The sequence below is a fragment of the Symphalangus syndactylus genome, chromosome 11 (assembly GCF_028878055.3).
Source record: "Symphalangus syndactylus isolate Jambi chromosome 11, NHGRI_mSymSyn1-v2.1_pri, whole genome shotgun sequence".
NCBI lineage: Eukaryota > Metazoa > Chordata > Mammalia > Primates > Hylobatidae > Symphalangus > Symphalangus syndactylus.
Window position 1 is genome coordinate 95,359,131 of NC_072433.2, and position 21,875 is coordinate 95,381,005.

General features: G+C 41.0%; 2 protein-coding genes across 6 annotated transcripts in view; one reads left to right on the top strand and one right to left on the bottom strand.

Moving 5' to 3' along the window:
* Positions 1 to 15,709, bottom strand: part of FBXL17 (F-box and leucine rich repeat protein 17) — a 533,333-nt gene extending 517,624 nt beyond the window's left edge. For 4 of the 5 annotated variants that reach the window (XM_063612883.1, XM_063612881.1, XM_063612880.1 and 1 more), the window contains exons 1-2: positions 14,289 to 15,429; positions 1,582 to 1,704 (exon numbers count right to left, since the gene is read on the bottom strand). In XM_063612883.1, the coding sequence (XP_063468953.1) occupies positions 1,582 to 1,704; positions 14,289 to 15,281 (1,116 nt within the window). In that variant the 5' untranslated portion in view covers positions 15,282 to 15,429. Of the gene's footprint in view, positions 1 to 1,581; positions 1,705 to 14,288 lie in introns of all 5 variants that reach the window. The other variant, XM_055298027.2, reaches the window with a different exon arrangement.
* LOC134731844 (collagen, type I, alpha 1b-like) lies at positions 15,456 to 21,642 on the top strand. The gene is made up of 2 exons (XM_063612884.1): positions 15,456 to 16,010; positions 16,832 to 21,642. The coding sequence occupies exons 1-2, from the start codon at positions 15,497 to 15,499 to the stop codon at positions 16,894 to 16,896; spliced, it is 579 nt and encodes a 192-aa protein (XP_063468954.1). The 5' UTR covers positions 15,456 to 15,496; the 3' UTR covers positions 16,897 to 21,642.
* The last annotated feature ends 233 nt before the right edge of the window (positions 21,643 to 21,875 follow it).

A 21,875-nucleotide genomic window follows, 5' to 3' on the forward strand; every position in this document is an offset into this window, starting at 1 on the left:
TCTGAATTTTTGTTTTAAAACCAGCTTCTACATATTCTGTGCCCAATCACCACATTTCCAAAATACAAAACAAAGTTAATGTTATTCAAGTCCTTTCGGTAAAAATGATGGAGACAGAAAATGCAAATGAAATTTAGAATAGAAGGAAAGAACTACACTGTTAAGCAGCACTTAGAGTAACAGCCAAAGATAAAACTATCTTTGTTTATGCTTGCTGGAAACAGCATAAACACAGTTCTCGGAAAAGTTAAAACTCTGACATACCTCTCCTTTTATTTTTTACTTTTTCATCTCCACACCTTACTACCAGCAGCGGGCTGGGTGGGGAAGGGGTTGGGATGGGGGAGGAAGCTATTATTAGTCTGAGTTCATAATAAATAACTCAAACATTCAAGAGTAATGATGTAACAAACTGATAGATTGCTTTACACATACCTGCTCTCCATTCTACTGCCCACAACTAACTCCCTCACCATTCTCCTTGGATATAAAGGTCATGAACCCAAGCAAGTAAATAACAAATTATCTTAATAGTTTTAACCTCTTGCCAATGAAGGAGAAAAACAGAAAGGGAACAACTTATACACAAATCCTCGTGAGCTTGCTTAACTTGATTAAAGTGTTATACACACACAAACACATACACTACCAGTGTGCTGGAGCTGGCTTGCAGCAACTCACAAGAGTTTATAGTGTGCCCCTCTTTCCAAATCTGCATTCAATGGCATAATGTGTAGCTTGACACTGGTCATGGTGGGAGTATTTATGTAACAGAAATTGGCAAATATTACAAATCAGGGCTTTTCTTAAAGACAGTTGCTAAACATTTATCAGCACACCAGTAGTAATATACCATGGCAGAATTTAGACCAGGTTTAGTACTTCAATAAAATGCTATTCTTATTGATATTTTTACACATTTCTAACGCCAAATACCATCAAGTTTTAAAAATGAAATCTAACAAGTCAAAAAAAAAACTGTTTGCAACAAACGCTACAAACTTTTTCCTAATTTATGCCCCTATATAAACACATTAGGCAGCTAAGCAACAGGAAGCGTAGAAAGTCCACCAAAAGAAAAGTTAAAGAAAAAAAAAAAGGTTATCTTAGCCCATTTTACTTCCATTTCTTCATCTGTAAAGGAGAAAAAATAACAGTATATACTCACAGAGTTGTTGGATGGATCAGATGAACTAATATGTATGAAGCCCTTAGAACAGTACACAGCACAGAGGCAGTGCTACAGAAATGTTTGCCATCATTTTCTACTATTAAACTATTTGTAATATGATCTCCCACAGAAAGAAGTTTAATAACTTTTTGGAAAGGTAATGAAAAAAGACAAAAAGACCTAAAAAGCAACGCTAAATTACCAATCTACATGAAAAACTATCTTGTTTACTATAAGAATCTAGCTTTATCTCGAAATCACATACACAAAAAACTACAAAAGCACAAAATTGTAGATTATAGTCATTTGAACTACCTTAAAAAACAAGAAGACAGTAAAGATTTCTGAAGAGGAATAAAGATATTTTTTGAGTAGGTCATATGAGTGTTACTTAGAATTGGATTCCATACCTGCTGACGACTACTAAGATCCAGCTGCTTCCAAAACTGGAAGTCTAAACAAAGGTCACGCCAGTACTTGCAAACCAATGATGCGGAAAGGCAACGCTCATCCAGTGACAAATTGGAAAATATCTGTGAATAAAAAATGGTACCATATAATATGTGCTAAACATTTTCAAGGCACAGGAAAAGGCTTTTATTAATTAGAAAAAGTTAACTTTGTAAAAAGAAAACCTTCTTGAATAAAAGCGGCCATTATTGTAAGTCACTGTAAGACACCATCTTAAAGAGAAACTATGATACAGGAGCTAAAAAAGGACTGATGTTATATTTTCTGTAAGAAGAGGAGGGGAAGAGAACAGGCATGTACTGACATGTGTGTCCATGTATACCTTTGTGTTTGCTTATATTTTAAAAAAAAAGAATTGAAAGCATTAACCAAAAACTAATTTAAAAAAAACTGTTTACCTTTCTGGGAAGGGAAAAAAGACTAAGGAAGAAAGAGTGATAAACTTGAGATTATTCTGAAGTTTTACAGTTTGACCTTGGAGCCATGTGAACTTTTCATATGTGATTTAAGAAAAAAAGAAAAACAAAAGTAAATCATAAGAAAGGTACTTTACCTTTATGGTATCTTTTCCAAAATATTCATAACACCAATCTAATAATAAAGAAAATATATATACCAAATGTGGGACATTCTACAAAATATTGGATCAAAACTCCTCAAAAAATTCAAGGTCATGAAAAACAACAAAAAAAGAAAGAAATTATCACAATCCAGAGGAGACTAAGAAAGAATGACAACTAATGTTATCCAGCTAGATCCTGGGACAGAAAAAGACATTAATGGAAAAATGAGTGAAACCACATAAAGACTGGAGTTTAACTAATAGTAATGTACCAATGCTGATTTCATAGTTTTGGCAAATGTACCACAGTGTCAGAAGAAAATAAAATTAGGGGAAGTACACAAGTATGAAAGAAAAATAAGTCTCAAGACCCCAAAATCACTAAGCCAAAGACAAAAGCCAAGGTGGGAACTGCATCAGGCAAGCCTGCCTCCCATTTTATTCCTAAATAAGACAGCTACAAGGATTTAAAAAAAAAAAAAAAGCTACATACTTCCCTCACAATTTGACCACAAGGAAATTCTCTGTAGACCTCAAGATCTTGACCCTAAAGCAGTTCTGTTGAATTTCACCCTGACCATGTAAATTAATAGCTTCTCTTCACAAATATGGGACAAATGACAGACAGAACTCCATCATCCCTCTGCTCCACCATGTTAATAGCTTCTCTTCACAAATATGGGACAAATGACAGACAGAACTCCATCATCCCTCTGCTTACCTGAGACAAATGTGTATCTGATTGCTTCCTCTGCCATATTGTTTATGTAAAAATGCAGGTTCACTGAGTCAGACTAAGGCGTAAGTGATTATTCCTCTATACCTCCCAGGTGTAAATTGAGTATTCAGTGAAGCACTGATAAAAGACCCAAAAGAATGCAACCTTTTATCTTTTACCTACCTATAACCCGGTAGCCCTGATTTCAAGTCTGTCCCTCCTTTCTGGACCGAACCAACGTATATCTTATGTCTCATGTTAAAAGGTACAAAACTAGGTTCTGCCCAACCACCTTGGGCACATGTTCTCAGGATCTCCTGAGGGCTGTGTCACAGGCCACTTATCATTCATATGTGGCTCAGAGTAAATCTCTTCAAATACTTTACAGAGTTTGACTGCTTTCGTCAACACTGGATAAGGAATATAGGGGAAATCTCTGTACTATCATTGCAATTTTTCTACAAATCTGAATGTATTCCATGTCAAAACACCATAAGTTTTAAATATATACAATAAAAATAAAATTATTCCAAAATAAAATCTATTCTAAAAAATAATTTTTAAAAGTTACATCATAAAAAGATGGTTAGGGTCAGGATGAGGGCCAATACAAATCTTGGAAAATTAAAAGCTTTATCAACAAATACCATGTGTGGGCCACACTGAGATCCAGAATTGAACCAATTCTAAGAAGATACTTTTGAGACAATCAAATAAAACTGAATATAAAAGATATTAATTTAAAGGAATTATTAAATAAGGTTAAACACTGAAACAAATGTGAGCTATACATTTAAGAAAGATTAATAAAAACAAGTAAGATAATTATTTACCCAGTTATTCCAGTTCAGGGTTGCAGGTGACCAGAGGTCAGGGCACAAGGTAGGAACCAGCAATGCACAGGACACCAGTGCACCACAGGACACACCTACACTCACTCATACTGGGACCATCTAGACACATGCACACCTTATACAAAACCTAACGTACACAGCTTTGGGATGTGGGAGGAAACCAGAGTACCCAGAGAAAATATGTGCAGCCATGGGGAGAACATGCAAATTCTACACAGACAGTGGGCCCAGCTAGGAATTGTTTTTTTTTTTTTTTTTTCTCATTAACATTATAACAAAATGATGCTGAACTAAAGGCTATTAGTCAAGGATTTGTTGTAATACATGATTGCAATTATAATTATGACCTAAAATGACTTACCACTATATGGACAACAGTTGTAAACATATAAGCTAGAATTTCTATTATGTTTAAATCTTGGGCCTTGGGAAAACAACTGCCTGTTATCTTCACAACCAGTTTTTCCTCCAACAAGTCTAGTGAGAAGTATAGAATATCATAAAAGTGGCAGGGCATGGTGGCTTACACCTGTAATTCCAACACTTTGGGAGGCCAAGGCAGGTGGATCATGAGGTCACGAGTACAAGACCAGCCTGGCCAATATGGTGAAACCCCATCTCTACTAAAAATACAAAAATTAGACAGACATGGTGGCGCATGCCTGTAGTCCCAGCTACTCAGGAGGCTAAGACATGAGAATCATTTCAACCTGGAAGGCAGAGGTTGCAGTGAGCCAAGACTGCACCACTGCACTCCAGCCCGTGCAACAGAGCAAGACTCCTTCTCGAAAAACAAAAAAAATCATGAAAGTCACTAGCGAATTTGTCTCCCATGCCAGCAAAAATGTATTAAGCCCACTGCAGCCTTTTACTTGCAGGCATTACAACAGAAATATCTGGATAATATACTAAAAGCAATTACCTCAAAACTCTAAAAAGTTAGTAACAAATGAATTGTGGAAGGGTGCCAAAATTTGAAGAATGGCCAATAACAAAGATGAGTTTCCTGGTTTTTTTTTTTTTTTTCTTTAATCCCCTAGTATGGAATTCAGGGTGGCCTCTGTACAGAAATGTACAGGAGGTAAAAATCAACAAAAATTCAGAGAAAAAGCTATCTTTCCCGACAAAGGACCAGGAAAATGGGCCTCTGCAAGACAGAGAATGTGAGAAGAATCTTCATTTTTGGTTTTCCTTTCTTCCCCTTTTCTCTTTTCTCCCTACTGGCTATGTCCCAAATGCTATGTCAGTAGTAGAGCTACAATATAGACCCCAAAAGTAAACCCACCATTCTGGCCAAAAGAATTGGGGAAGAGAACTCTGTGGTCCAACAAGTAAACAAGGAATCCCCACTACTGTTTCTTAATTTTATCATAAAAGCAGCCCCAGTCATGCAAAACTACACAGCAGCACAGGTGGCTGTATCTCTGAGAGAAACTCCATCTTTCTAGCCAGATAACCAAATAAAGTTTTACTGGCACACAAAACATAAATGAATGTGTACAACTATGTGCCAATAAAACATGATTTACAAAAACTGGCAGTGGATTTGGCCTGTGAAGGGCTATAGTTTTCTGGCCCATTCACAAGAAAAGAGGAAATGAAAAGAAACTGCCCAAGAGGAAACCCAGACATTGGACTTACTAGACAAAGACAATAAATCAACAATTTAAGACATATTCACAGAGCTAAAGAAAACCGTGGACAAAGAACTAAAGGAAATTATGAGAATGAAATAGAAATGTCTCACCAAATAGAGAATATTAATAAAAAGTAGAAATTACGAAAATAAATCAAATAAGAATTCTAGAACTAAATTATACAATAATGACATTTTAAAATTCACTACAGAGATTCAACAGATTAGAGCAAGCAGAAGTGTTATATAAATGAGCCAAAGATGACCTCTGTGTATTGGTTCCTAGGTTATTTCTTCACTGTAGGATGAGACTCATTAGCTCAAGAGCCCACTAGTACCAAACTCAAATTTTTACACATCCCATCATGCTGCTGAGTGACATCACCTAGACAGGTAAGCCTGCTCTCCAATTCTCCTGTCCCCCAGGGATTGCCTTGGGGTTGCCTTGCCCTCCTCCCCTTCTGTATGGCGGTCTACCTCGCTGTAAGCCTCTGCACAGCTTCATGCTGTAAAAGAAGTTTCCTCTCATATAATCCTGTCCAACTGCCACCAAATGAAGCTTGTTGTGTGTTACCACCTCTTATAATCATATCTCTTTCTTGAGAAGCATCAAAATCCCTTGAACCTCTACAAGAATAAAGAATCAGCAAACCTAAAGATAGGTCAATTAAAATTACTGAGTCTGTGGACTGAAGGAAAATGAACATACCTGTGGAACCCCACCAAACATACTAATATACATATAATTGGAGTCACAGAAGGAAGAGAGAGTGAAAGAGGCCTAAATATTTGAAGAAATAATGGCTAAAACTGTCCAAATCTGATGAAAGGCATGAATCTAGCTCATAAACTCAATGAATTCCAAGCAGGATAAATGCAAAAGCATTTACATCAAGATGCATCATAATCAAATTGTTGAAAGACAAAAACCGAGAGAAACCTGAAAGCAGCAAGAAAAATGCAATTCATGAAAAGGATACTCAAGATGATTAACAACTGATCTTTCACTGGAAACCATGGAGACCAGAAGGCAGTGGGATAACATATTCAAAATGCTGAAAGGAAACTGTCAACCAAGAATCCTCTATCTGGTAAAACAACACTCTAAAAATAAAGGCAAAATTAAGATATTTCCAGATAAACAAAAACTGAGGAAGTTTGTCACTGGTAGACTTCCCCTAAAAGAAATACTATAAAGAGTCCATCAGGCTGAAATGTAAGGGGATCAGACAGTGGCTTAAAATCACATAAGAAATAAAGGATACCAGTAATTGTTGGTATTTACATAGGTAAATATAAAAGTGCATATTACTGTGTCTTTGGTTTGTAATGCCTCCTCTTTGCTATATGATTTTAAAAACTACATAAAACAGTAATTATGAATCTATATTGGCACAAAATACTTAAAGCTGTAACTTGTGACAATAACAACAAATACAGGAGCAAAGTTTTTATATACCACTGAAACTAAAATGGTATTAATTCAAACTAAATTGTTATAATATATACTGTTAATTATAACCCCCAGGGCAAATACTAAGAAATACATAATTATTTACTATATTTTATTTATATATATAATTCTCATATATACATATAATTCTCACATTATACAATGTGAGAATTATATGTATATATGAGAAGGGGATCAAAATGGTATACTAGAAAATATCTGACACAAAGAACAACATCAGAGGAATTGACAAACAAAAAATATATAAGACATAGAGAAAACAAATAAAGAACAGTAAGTGTATTTCCTTATCACTAATTACACTAAATGTAAATGGGCTAAACTTTCCAGTTAAGACACGTAAGGCCAGGACCAGGCACAGTGGCTCACACCTGCAATCCCAGCACTTTTGGGAGGCTGTGTTGAGTGGATCACTTGAGCCCAGAAGTTCAAGACCAGCCTGGGCAACATGGCAATACCCTGTCTCCACAAAAAAAATGACAAAATTAGCCAGGCATAGTGGTATGCACCCATGGTCTCAGCTACATAGGAGGCTGAGGTTGGAGAATAGCTTGAGCCCAGGAGGTTGAGGCTGCAGTGAGTTTGATCGTGCCACTGCATTCCAGCCTGCACAACAGACTGAGACCCTGTCTCAAAAAGAAAGACACAATGAATGACAGGATGAAACTTAAAAACACAATCCAATTATATACTATTTACAAGAGACTCACTTTAGATCCAAAAATATACACAGATTGAGAGTAAAAGCATGGAACAATACATATAGCAAAAACTGACAGAAATGAAAGGAAAAAAAATAAAAAGAGTTCTGCATTAATGCTTGGAGACTACAACACACAACTTTCAATAATGGATAGAACAACCAGACAAGAGATGAACAAGTAAACTGAACACTTGAACAAAACTTAAACTTGGCCTATCAGATATCTCTAGAACACTACACAAAATAAAATACACATTCTTCTGAAGTGCATAAAAACATTCTCAAAGACCAAAGTCTAAAATACTACCCTACAAGTCAAGTCTCAACAAATTTTAAAATATTAAGCTCATACAAAGTATCTTTTCCAATGACAATGAAAGGAAATTAGACATGAGTAACAGAGGCCAGGAACGGCAGCTCAGGCCTATAATTCCAGCATTTTGGGAGGCCGAGGGAGGCAGATCACTTGAGCCCAGGAGTTTAAGACCAGCCTGGGAAACATGGCAAAACTCCCATCTCTACCAAAAAATACAAAAATTAGCCGGGCATGGTGGCATGTGCACCTGTAATCCAAGGTACTAGAGAGGCTGAGGTGGGAGGATTGCCTGAGCCCAGAAGGCAGAGGTTGCAGTGAGCCATGATCACACCACTGCACCCCAGCCTGGGTGATACAGTGAGACTGTGTTTCAAAAAATGAAAGAAAAGAGAAGAGGAGAAGGGAGGTGAGGAAAGAGGAGGGGAAATCACTAACGGGAGGAAATCTGGAAATTTCACAAACACATGAAAATTTAACAATCAACAAGTGAGAAGAACTCATAAAGAAAATTAGAAAATAATTTGAAATTAATGAAAACAAAAACATATAGCAAAATGTATGGGATATAGATACAAGTAACTATATTTAAAAAGAAGAAAGATCTTGAATTGGCAACCTAAACTTCTACCTCAAGAAACTATAAAATCTCAATACAAACTAAGCAGAAACAAGGGGCAAAAAAAAGAACTAATACAAATGAAATATAGACTAGAAAAATAATAGATGATCAACAAAACCAAAAGTTTATTCTTTAAAATGATCAGGCCGAGCACAATGGTTCACACCTATAATCCCAGCACTTCGGGAAGCCAAAGTGGGAGGACTGCTTGAAGCCAGGAGTTTGAGATCAGCCTGGAAAACATAGCAAGACTCTGTCTCTACAAAAATTTTTTAAGAAATTAACCAGGCACACACCAGCATGCCTGTGGACCCAGCTACTCAGGAGGCTGACAAGAGGGAAAGTCACTGAGCCCAGGAGTTTAAGGTTGCACTTCCATTTACATAGCTATAAGCTATGATCACACCACTGCACTCAAGCCTGGGTGACAGAGACCCCGCACACACACACACACATAATTGGCTAGACTAAGAATAAAGAGAGAAGACTCAAATTTTAAAATCATGTATAAAAATGAAAACATTAATATCAACCTTACAAAAAGTACACAATTATAATACTATAATTGTATGCTACCAAATTGATGAAATAGATGACAAATTCCTAGAATATAAAAACTGACTCAAAGGAAATAGAAAATCTGAATAGATGTATAGCATGTAAAAAGATGGAATATGTAATAAAAAACAAAAAACTTACAACAAAGAAAAGACAAGGACCAGATGGCCTCACCAGTAATATGCTTAAATAAGAATGAACACCAATCTATTTTAAATTCTTCCAAAAATGAGAGGATGGGATAATACTACCTAACTCATGCTATAAGGCCAGCATATCCTGATACCAAAGCCAGGCAAAGAAATCTCAAAAAACTACAGACCAATGTCCCTTATGAATACTGATGTGAAAATCTTCAATAAAATATAAGAAAACTAAACCCACAGTATAGTAAAAGGGTTACACACTATGACCAAGTAGGATTTATCCCAGGAATGCAAGGATGATTCAACATACGAAAAAAAAGGCATGTAACACACCATATTAATAGAATAAAGGTAAAATGCAAAAACAAAACACATGATCATCTCAACTGATTCAGGAAAAAGCACTGGACAAAATCTAATACCCTTACTTGATTAAAACATTCAGAAATATAGGAATAAAAGAACACTTCCTCAACTTGAGAAACAGCGTCTACCAAAAATCCCTAGTTATCATTATACTTAATGGTAAAAGACAAAAAGTTTTTCCCCAAAATCAGAAACAAAACAAGGATTTCTACATCATGACTTGTATGCAACATTGTACTGGAGATTCTGGCTAGGGCAATTAGACATGGAATATAAACAAAAGGCATCCAGATTGGGGAGCTGGAATTAAAACATCCTCTATTCACAGATGTCATTATCTTATATAGAGAAAATCCCAGAGAATAAACACAAAAATTAATTTTAGAGCTAATAAGCAAATATTTTTATATACCAGCAATGAATCATCTGAAGATGAAATTAAGAAAGCACTTCCATTTATAACAGCATCAAAAAGAATAAAACTTTTTTTACAGCTCTCATTTCTTTATTGAGATTTCCAATTTGTTGGGTCAATGTCATCATATTCTCCTGTAATTATTTAAATAATGTTTCCTTTCTTTTACCATGTTTATAGTAACAGTTTGAAGTCTTTGCTAAGTCTAATATCTAGGCTCACTCACAGTCAGTTTCTATTAACTGCTTTCTTTTTCCCTCAGTATGGGTCATATTTTTCTGACTCTTTACGTGTCTTAAAATTTGTTGTTAAAAACTGGACATTTTGGATAATATAGCCAGTGTGTGTGTGTATATATACATATATATACACATATTTTTTTGAGACGGAGTCTCACTCTATTGCCAGGCTGGAGTGCAGTGGCGTGATATCGGCTCACTGCAACCTCCACCCACGGATTCAAGCTGGGATTACAGGGGTGAGCCACCATGCCTGGCTACCAGTGTAGAATTTTATATTTCTGAGCCTTTTAACATGTCTGGCCCTAAACTGTGGAATCTGTGTCCTGGGCAGTGTGACATCTGTTCAGATTTTAATTCACATATATATGTTCTAGCCTGGCTTTCTAGGGAAGTCATTCTGTGTCTGAATAGCTTAGTTTTCAGCTATGCATATGCCAAAGATATGCTCAAACAGCTTGAGCCTGCTCTTTAATCTGTGTGGGTTAAGGAGGGCACATTCAAAGCTTAAGAGAATTCTCATCTGCCTTGGCCCTTGCTCTCAGTTAGACAACCTCAGGTCTCCCCTACAATGTGCATAGTTTCACGATATGCCAGGATATGTGGAAAGGTTATCCCTTCATGGTTCTCTCATTTCCAGGATCTGCCTTTTAATTTACAGCTACTCTTCCACTCACCCCAACTGGCACTACAACCTTAAACTAGCAAATACATGGTTTTTTCTTGTTTTTCCCTATCAAGTTCAGTACATTTTATCGACAAAGGTTTTTACTCATTGCCCCAAATTGAATCAGCTCTCTGACAGCAAAGCTGCTGGTTTTCCAAACTACAGTTCTTGCCAAAAGTGCTGGGACAGGAGGACACAGTAGAAGCCCATGCGAGAATGCTGTAGACTTGCACTATTCTTACCTGAAGCTCTAACAGTTTTCCTAAGAATAAGTGTTTCTCAATGTTTTTCTTTGCTTTTGGTTGATTTCCAGAGTTCAAATAGTTTTGGGCAATTCTGCCAGTTTTACAGTTTTTTGTGTGTGGAAAGGATTCACCAAACTCTTCATGCAGCCACAGGTGAAAGTACATTTCTTGTGGATATTTTTATGCTTGTCTTCCTCATTTTATAAATGAGAAAATAAAAACTTAGGAGGCCTAGATCATTTTTTAAGGTTAAAGGACTATGTGGTCTTAAAGGGCTAATTTGTCAGTTAACAATCAACATGTACGGCATGGTCACTGCAACCAAGTAGCATCTTGTTTGAAACCTGCCTGACTTTAGCTATTATCTTTTTTGTAAAAGTGATATGGCTGTTATAAACCACAGGTCATTGACTAAATCCAGATGTGGTTTATCCAAGTGAAGAAATTTAAGATGTGGGTAATAAGCATAAAATAGGATATTTTGCCTAAACAACTTTTTAAAGAAACTATTACATTAAAATGCATTTTTGACTGCTTTAAAGCAAGTAATATTAACCTATATAAAAGAGAAACATCCTTGTTGATATTTAGCCAAAAATCAGCCTATGATGCAACATATAGTTTAGTTTCTCTCCTCTGCCATAAAAAAAAAAAAAAAAAAAAAAAAATGGGCAAGTATGGTAGCTTTCCCAAAAAACATCCTTTAAATTCTTAAACATCCTCACATTTCTCTCCCAAATTCTACCTGCCTCGTTTTTTGTTGTTTTTTGTTTTTTACAGCTATAGCAAATTCCTAGCATAAAAGATGAAGCAAAAGCAATACAATTATAATAGCTATTGACTCACTACCAGGAGAACAGGGCATTAATTTCTAAGCATGTTTTCCAATAGTGATGATAGACCTGTGCCTCTCTATACAACAACCCTTCTAATATTAGAAAAGAAAAATTGTCATAGCTCCTTAAGTCTTCCCTTCTCCAAGTCAAACAACTCCAGTCCTTACCAGCAGAGCCAGAACCCTTTCACCACCACACGGCTCTACCATGGCACCAACAGTAACTCCAGTCAGAATATGGAGGACATTCCTTAGAAATATCTCTTCGTGGTGTGGCATATTCACCCGAGTCTCAGCCCAGACTGTAAACACCTGATCATATATCCATTCATAAGTATTTACCGAGTGCTACTATATGCCAGGCACTGCACTTAAAGGAGGAAACAGAGCAATGAACAAGATTACGAATCCAGAGTCGCTGCACCCAAAAACTGGGGTTGGCAGACACTGAACAATCGCTAATTCAATTCATCCCAGACAGTACAACTCACTTCGTGCTGAATACCACTAGGACCATGAGACTCAGGCAGAGAATCTTTATTAGCGTTTTCTAATACAAGGAATGGAAATCTACATAACAGGTCCAAATACACACAATAGGGCAAGCCCATGGTAATTCTCAGACGTCCTTTAGACAAAGTTTTCAACAATCCTCAGGAAAAAATATGAAAAAGAACAATGTGGTATTAATAGGATAAGTTTATTTTATTCTATTAGAGTTTCTCTTTATTATGAGATCATGTCCCTTTTTTTTTCTTGGCATTAAAATGTTTTTTACCTCATGAAATAATTTGTAAGTAGAAGGTACCTGGCTTTGTTTTGGTTCATTTCGAAACAGTCTTTTTGCCAAATAAGAAGACAGCAATCAAGTTTCTATACCAAATATTTGTTGATATTTTATTTATCCATATCATCCAGTGATTTAAAGTATTCAAGAAAGTTCCCTTTGTCCTAAAATGCACCTCTGCACACACAGAGTAGGCAACTACTCTTCCAACAAGTAGACCTCCAAAAGAATTAGATCATTACATTTTGACACAAGGAAATGTAAGTTCTCCCACCCTCTTGCTGTATCATTCACAAGAACAATAATATCACAGTAAAACAGACCCAAACACACAGTACTGTAAATATGCAAAAAGTCTAGTCAAAGAAACTATATTGGTGACAATAACAATTGTAATTAATGACAGTTACTTCAGTAACGGTAAAAGTAGCCAAATTCTTATCAAGGTTATTTATGGCTAGTCTCTAGTATCATCCACAATGAAAATGGTTTATATTTATTAAGCTCCAGATAGGGTAGGGTGGGAGAAGAAAGAAAAAGAGGAAAAAAGTTAACAATAACTTGATAAAAACTCTACTATGTAACTAAAGTTTGTCACTAGCATTGACAAAACTGCAAAATATCCTTGGTAGTTGAAAATGACACAAACTTCACGCAGGACACCCATCTCCCAACAAAAAATACATCTGTGCTTACCTCTGGTAATCTGTATGCTTTTATGTAAGCGTTAAAATGTAGAAGGGCATTAAAACATACCATAAACAAAGGGTTCTTTAAGTCAGGTGGTCTTAAATTCCCTCATTCAAGACCTAGATCTGCCCTTTACTTTCTGTATGCGACCTTGCACAAGTCATTCAACCACTTCAAGTCCCACTAGACTGTCAGCTCCGCAGGAGCAAAGACCACTTCTGCCTGACTCACTACTATAAACCGTGGCCCACAGCACGGAGAAATGAGTTTCTTCCTGTATAAAATATAGATATTAACAGTATTTATCTCGCAGCGTTAACTAGAAGAATAAATGGGATATTATATATATAAAGCTCTGGTGCAGGCCTGATTATGTTAAATGCTCAATAAGTTAACTGTTTGACATTAACGACTAGCCATCAAACATGAAAGTAATGTTTAAAGACTTTCAAACACTAACATGCAAAGCCTTTACCCACTAAGTATAAACTCCTCGATTAAAAAAAATTTTTTTTCCACAGAATACCTGCGAAGTTCCTAAACCACTGGGTTGGGATTCTAATAATAGCTGAACCCTGAATGGTGGGTTATAGAGTCAAGCTATTAAAAGACATTCAGTAGACTCCAAGTGCTCCTACTTCAAAAAATAGGCCATACGCAGAGGCCCCACTGGCTTCCCAGTCTCCCCATCGGACGTCCCTAGGCTGTCAGGGAACCCCCCTCCTCCGCGCTTAGGGGGAGGAGAGAGAAAGCCTCGGAGGCGGGGGCCGGGGGTGGGGGAAAGCGAGCATCCCTGAGCCTCTCGCCCAGACCCACCTTGAGCAGGATGGACGGCGGCAGCTGGTTGATGTCTGGGGTTTCGGGGGGCGGCTCCCTGTGACAGTCGCAGGGGTTTTCGGGGGGCTCCCGACAGTCCGCGTCGCCACATTCATGCTGCTGCTGGGCGGACGAGGGGGCGGTGCCCCCGGCTCGGACAGCGTCCCCGCCAGCTTCGGTGGGGGCACCTTCGGAAGTGGGAGAAGAGGGCAGGGGGCAGAGCGGCTGCGGGGGCTGCTCCGGGGCCTGGCAGCAGCCGGCGTCGGGGGGCCGGGGCGGCGAAGCGCCTCCCCCCGCAGGCCCTCCCCCACCACCACCACCGCCACCGCCGCCGCAGCCCCCACCGCCGCAGCGGGGCTGCTTGCAGGGGGTGCAGGCGGGGACCCCGGCCCCCTTCCGCTTGCACACCATTTCGGGGGGCGTAGGCGGCTCGGCAGGTGACGGTGTCGGCCCCCGGAAGAGCTGCACGGCGGCGGGCGGCCCCAGGAAGCGCACCGGCCCCAAGCTGGCCAGGAAGAGACTGCGGCCCTGCTGTTCCCAGGCGGCGGCCGCAGCCAGCCCCAACTCTTTGCAGCAGGAGGCGGGCGACGAAGCCGAGGCAGCAGCGGCGGCGGCGGCGGCGGCCGAGGATAGCAGGAAGCGGCGGGCAGCAGCGGCGCAGTCCTCGGCGGCCAGGGCCGCGTAGCGCCGCGCCAGGTGCTGAGAGGAGGCGGCGGCAGCGTAGGCCCCGTCCCGCGGCGGCGGCGAGAGCGGCGGCTCCTCCTCTGGGCCGGCGGGGGCGGGCGCGCCGGGACTGTGCACGATGAAGCAGAGCATGCAGGGCCCGCGGAAGAAGCAGTCCCGGCTCCGGGGCGCCGCCGGCTGAGGGGGCACCTTGGCTGGGGTCCGGCGGGGCAGCCTGAGGAGAGGGCGCCGGCGGCGGCACCAACTGCAACAACGAGGCCTCTTCTGGCTCGGGCGGTTACGCGGCTCCTTCGAGAGAAGGTGGCCCATATAGAAGGCCCCGAGGAGGGGGACCGGGACGGGAGGGAGGGAGACCCAGGGAGGCGGGCTCCCGGCAGCGGGGCAGGCCGCTCGCTGGCTCGGCCCCCGGCCCGCGGCGGGGTCGCCCTCCCTGCGCACACACACGCACACACGGGCACACACGCGACGGTGGGGGGGGGGGTGGGCGTCAGCTGCGGGCCGCCGGAGTGCCCGACGGGGGCTACATGCTTTGCCCAGGGAAGCCGGGAGAACGATGGGCGCGAGCTTTGGGGACGCGAGGGAGGGAGCGAGCGAGCCTGCCGGCTAGGCGACCAGTCCGGGCCCAGCCAGCCGGCTCAGTCAGTCAACGCGGCGGCGGGGGCAAGGCTGGGTCCCGCTGGGACCATTTTAACTGCGGATCCGCCGCCGGCGCGCGCACCCGCGACTCTGCTCGGAGCCGCAGGAGCGCGCGGCCCGTTCCGGCAGGGGGCGGAGCCAGTTGCGGTGCCGCGCTCGTGTCAGGGACGCCGGCGCCCGGCTGCTCACCCGGGACGGCCGCCACACCGGCACTACGGGAAGAAGCCGGCCGGCTAGGGCACGGAGCTGTGGGCTTGCGGGGTGCGGCGCACGCCCCTCCCTCCCGCCGCCTAAGGTTTTTCCGAAGCTGCTGGGCGTGCGCCGCGTTTCTGAGGCGGGAGGAGACACTTCCGAGCCAGCTGTGTGACATCCGTTTACACAGCCGCGCTGACGTCTCGAGGTGTAAGTTCAAGAGCTGCCATTGGCCGGGAGCCGCTTGGCTCTTCCCCTCACCTTTCACCCCTATCACCACCCCTGACTCGGAAACCGAGGCCACTTCGAAGCCGCGAGGTGGGTTCCGCCGGAAGGGCTAGTGTGGGCGCTGACCGCGCCTCAGGCGGAGTGGCGGATGCGGCCCCTGGGTGATGCGCACCAAAGTCATGTGAGGGGTTCATTGGTTGTGCGGCACCACTGTTTACCCACTTGTGTTTTCTTAATTGTTGCGTACTACTGCCTTTCCGCAACTTTATGTCAGAATGAAAGCGTATATCAGATTACCTGTGCACAACAGAAAGATAACAGCTTCCCCACCCAGTGAGCCATTCAACACCCAGGCTACAAACTGTAGATCACTTTATTGTCTACACCCTCGGAATCCTGTCTAGCCGTCTGTTATATATTTTAAACATGACAGTGCAGTGCCTGCTATATGACAAACCTTGGTGATCCAGATGAGAAAGAGGAAATAGCTATGCAGCCAGTCCTTTAGAAGGTTTGACTATATCGAGGCTAGAGAGCTAGGGTAGCTGCTAGAGCGGTACCTGGTGCGGAGAGGTTAGCTTTCACAAGCGAAAAATTGGAGGAGGCAAGTACCATGGGAATGAGTCACTGTAATGAGAGAAATGAGAGGAGAAGGTGGAATGGAGAGTGCTTTAGGAAGGATACTTTCTTCATTGTGATTACAGAGAACGAGGAAAGGTAGATAAAGGATGGATACAGGTAGGTGGATGTTTCTAGCAGGAAGGTGAAATAGTTCCTTTCTGTTGGTTTCTATTTTCCTTCAGATAAAGCTTGGTTACCTGCTGAAGGATGGAAGAGAAGTGGCAGGTGTTTAAAAAAAATCTGCTAAGGATAACTTGAGAGAGCTGACTGAGGAAGCAGTATTGCAATATTCAAGGCCCAGTGGCTTGGAGAAGACCACTGTTGGAACCTACATTGCTATTCCCACTATAGTGGCCAGCCCCACCCAGCCTGCCCTCAAACATGCTATCAAACAATTGTTAATTCTGGCCTGTTTGTCAGAAATGACCAATCTTAAGTCTGTCACATTCAGGGATCCTTTCAGAGCCTTATGACAGTGATGTGGAATTCCAGAAGCAAATATTTGTCAAAAGATTTCACAGACATACACGTTATTCACTATCAAATGCATTGCCTGAACTACATTTACGTATACATATAATCCACATAACTTTCATCCATTTGCCTGTAGGGGAATCTTCCAGGGTCCCAGACCAGTGCTTGAGGGCTTATTACAGATCCTTTGACATCTCTACTAGGCTGCACTTTCACAAAAGGCAAGAGTATTATAACGTGTTTTGTAACTTTATGTCAAGAATATGAACCTGTCAGAGCCAGATGTGGTGGTACCTATCACTCAAACTACAACAGGGCTGGTGAGGCGTGAGGATCGCTTGAGCCCAGTTTGTTATGTTTATGCATGTGAATAGCCACTGTACTCCATCTTGAGCAGCGTAGCGAAACACAGTCTCTTAAAAAAAATGCGACCTATCCATTTCATATAAGTTAAGTACACGTCTGCCCTATGAGCCAGCAATCCCACATCTAGGTATTTATCCAGAGAAGTAAAAGCATATATCAATAAAAAGACTTGTACAAAAATGTCTGTAACAACTTTATTCATGGTCACCAAAAACTATAAACTGCCCAGATGTCCATCAGTGGGAGAATGGATTAATAAACTGATATATTCATCTAATTAAATACTACTCAGCAACACAAGAAAAAAAGCATGGATGAATCTCAAAAACTTAGGATGTTTTATGCTTTCTTGATACAGGGCCCTCGAATCTCTACCTGATAACAGGCTGCCTATGTGATTCCTGTACAGACAGCCTGGCACCATGCAAATGTATCAGAACTACACATACTATCCAACTTCAACTTCTTGTTTTTAGAGATGAAGCAACTGACTTTGGCAGTTCTGAAGTCGTTGCTAAAATTTACAATATTTGTTTTCTTACTCCCAGTTCCTAAACCAACCACAAGCAAATTGTCTTTGGTCTACCTATTGGACTCTGTGCTGACAAAAGATACTTGTTTTTTATAGTTGAGATATTTTGCATGTCTGTTCTCATCACCCACCATCATCACACCACTAGTTCTCCCCAGAAAAAATTTCAGATTCTGAGACTTAGGATTATCTCTAACCCTTCTTTTTATTTCTTTACCACAGCAAATAGCAGAGAGAGTCTTGTATATTTCATCAATGATTAAATAAGCTACTACTATTATCAGGAGAGCTGTAATGAGTTTTGGAACTCGGTACCCTAAATAATAATACTAATGTTGTAAACTTTAAAGATACAGAATTATGAATAAGTGTCATAAATTAGAATTATAGAGACAGTTGTAGCAGCTGATGGCTTCGCTACTTGGCGGGCAGAGAGGGCGGAGTTGCAGTGGGAACCAACCCCGGACAGCCAGAAGCTGGACTGGCACTATTAGCTAGGCATTTGTGGTACTGGCAGCTGTCCTGGCATTCTCAGTTCTCATTGTTTTGTCAAATATAAACAGTCTCACAAAACATCAACATCAGTTATAGTCACTTTATGACTACAATAGGCAAGACAAAAATAAGACCCCTCTGTAATCATGTCTGAACATAGCAAATACAAGAACAGTCTCTAAACCACAAAAATGACCAAACATTCTGGTTAATATAAATGACCACTGTTTCTTGGCCAATTACAACCTTAGCCTTGATCCATTCTTCTTGCCTTCTAGATAGCAAATATTAAAATATTCAGTTATAGGATCACCTGTTTCCTGCCAGCATCCAATCCAGAGCAAAACCTTGACACTTCCCCAAAATCACCTAACACACGCTCATTGCTGTAATGTTTTTCACAATACCAATACCCTCTTACCGAGAGTGCTCCCGCCCAACTTCGTTCCTCGTTGCTGTCTGCCTCCCTGCAACAAGTCATTAAACCCACCCTGGTTTGAATCTAGTTGTTTTCCTGCTGCTCTTTAGCTAGAGGGCATTAGCATTTGTTATTATCAAATGTCACCAGCCTATCTAAAGTTAATCCCTCCTTTGCCTTTTCCTCTTACCGTTTTTATTTTCTTTATAGCTCATTATCACATTTTTAAAAATTTTTGGTTTGTTCAATTAGAACACAGGCTCCATGAGGACAGGGATTTTGTTCAGTTTTTGGGAAGATAATCAGGCTACTGTGTAGAAGACGGACTAGAGGACAAGCAACCTCTTAGAAGGAAGGCCAGTTAAAGTTGTTCAAAGGGTCCATAGAGAAGCCTTAAAAGTATGAATTTAGGGCCGGGTGTGATGGCTCACTCCTTTGATCCCAGCACTTTGGGAAGTCAAAGCGGGCAGATCACCTGAGGTCAGGAGCTCAAGACCAGCCTGACCAACATGGTGAAATCTCACACTACTAAAAATACAAAAATTAGTTGGGCACGGTGGCGCATGTCTGTAATCCCAGCTACTCAGGAGGCTGAGGAAGGAGAATCACTTGAACCCGGGAGGCAGGGGTTGCAGTGAGCTGAAATTGTGCCATTGCACTCCAGCCTGGGCAACAAGTGCAAAACTCCATCTCAAAAAACAAAAAACAAAACAAAACAAAAGAATGTAGGCATTCTGGGAATAATGAAGTAAGGTTGTTATTGAGAAACATTTCTGATGTGGAGTTATCAGGATTTAATTCTGAATTGGATAGAGGGAAGGGAATGATGAATATAGGGAGAAAATGAACCCCCAAATTGCTTGTTCTTATGATTTATTTCAATGAATAACTTACGGTGAAATAATGGATTCTATAATGTAAAATAGTTACATATTTGAATAATATCCCAACCTGAGGTAGATTTGAGTTATGGCATACTGAGATTCACACGGAAAACCAGTATATAAATTTAAAATGTGGCAAGACAGATAAAAAGAAAAATTTTTCTTTCTTCTTTGCTAACTTAGGTTATACTCAATTTGAAATTCACATTTGCCTATAAAAAGCCAGCCTTGTGTAAAAGGTTTTCATGCTGCTTGAAGTTGGGTAATGGTGGTTCTGGTAAATGGCTAAAACATCCTATAGCACCAGTGACGCACAAGGAGAACAAAGTTCACATGCCATTGATCCCAGTAATTGTGGTATATGTGATGGATGGCCTAGAAAGACATTGTCTTATGCTTCTGGAAATCATGAAACACCCAGGTGTTCAGTAAATTTAATTCCATACTATATTGTGTTTTTGCTGAAATACTCAAGGCCAAAGATGATAGTGAAAAACAAGTTTCCAGAGAATTCCCTTCAGGAGGACAATCTGCACTCCTGAGTAATTGGTTTCAGACATGATATGAAAGTTCAGCTGCTGCCTGGCCTGTTCTTTCCTGACCTCTTCTCTTGACTGATTCATTCTGAGTTTCCAGATGATATCAGCCCTAATATCACCTCCTGTCATGAGAGTTCTTCCCCAGTCACTGTTACACTCCCCTGTTCATTTCCTTCACAGCAGTTACCACAGTCTGCAGTTGTGGTATTTCTGTGTTAGTTGACTATCATTCCCATCAGAATTAATTCCTACTTTGTTTCCTCTCAAATTGCCAGCACCTAAATTTGTTAATCAACTGAATTTTAAAGGCAGATTTTCAGAGGCTGAGACAGGAGGAACACTTAAGTCCAGAAGTTCGATACCAGCTTGGACAACATAGGGAGACCTTATCTTTACAAAAAATTTAAAAATTAGCCAGACATATTAGCTCACACCTGTAGTCCCAGCTAATCTGGAGGCTGAGGTGGAAGGGTTGCTTGAGCCCGGGAGGTCAAGGCCACAGTGAGCCATGATCTTGCACCACTGCACTCCAGAACCTGGGCGACAGAGTGAGAGACACCCTGTCTCAAAAAGAACCAAATAAATAAGTAAAGGCAGATTATCCTAGGTGGGCCTGACATAATCAAGTGAACTCTTAAAAAGAGGGTCAAGGAACGGCTGGGCACGGTGACTCACACCTGTAATCCTAGCATTTTGGGCGGCCGAGGCGGGTGGATTGCCTGAGCTCAGGAGTTCGAGACCAGCCTGGGCAAGACGGTGAAACCCTATCTCTACTAAAATACAAAAAAAAACAGTAGCCTGTAGTCCCAGCTACTCAGGAGGCTGAGGCGGGAGAATTGCTTGAACCCAGGAGGTGGAGGTTGCAGTGAGCTGAGATCGTGCCACTGCACTCCAGCCTGGTGACAGAGTGAGACTCCATCTCAAAAAAAAAAAAAAAAAAGAGAAGGTCAGGGAGAAGTCAGGGAGATCGAAAGCAACAGCAGATGCTTTTCTTTTAGCCGCGAAAAAGTAAAGTTTCATATTGTAGTGAGGCCTATATGGCAGAAAATGGCAAGTGGCCTCTAAGAACTGAGAGTAGCCCCTAGCTAATGGTCAGCAAGAAAGCAGGCCTTCCTTCCTACAGAATTCTTAATTCTGCCAACAACCACATGAGTTTGGAAGAATACCCAGAACTACAGAAGGGAGCACAGCTTGGCTGACACCTTGATTTCAGCCTGGTGAGAACCTGAGCAGAGAACCCAGCTGAGCCCATGCCAGGACTTCTGACTTACAGAACTACGAGATAATAAATGTGTTACTTTAAGTCACTTCATTTCTGGTAATTCGTTTTTGCATCAAATGCAAATGTTTTTGCATGGAATAAAGCGTGTATTCAAATACAGTCATATGGATACCAAAACCTGATGTAGTTTTAATAGCAGAAACCAAATGATCAATTATCCATAACTTCAAAGATTAATTCAACCTCATGAAAGGGAACAACTAATCAGAAGTTAATACCTGCACAGACTATTTGTT

What these genes read in the sequence shown, in the direction of transcription:
- LOC134731844 (XM_063612884.1), top strand. Translation starts at nt 15,497, where the DNA reads ATGCTTTGCCCAGGGAAGCCGGGAGAACGATGGGCGCGAGCTTTGGGG. An exon ending in CCGCGCTGACGTCTCGAGGT is followed by an intron (nt 16,011 to 16,831) that starts GTAAGTTCAAGA and finishes ATTTTCCTTCAG; the next exon opens with ATAAAGCTTGGTTACCTGCT.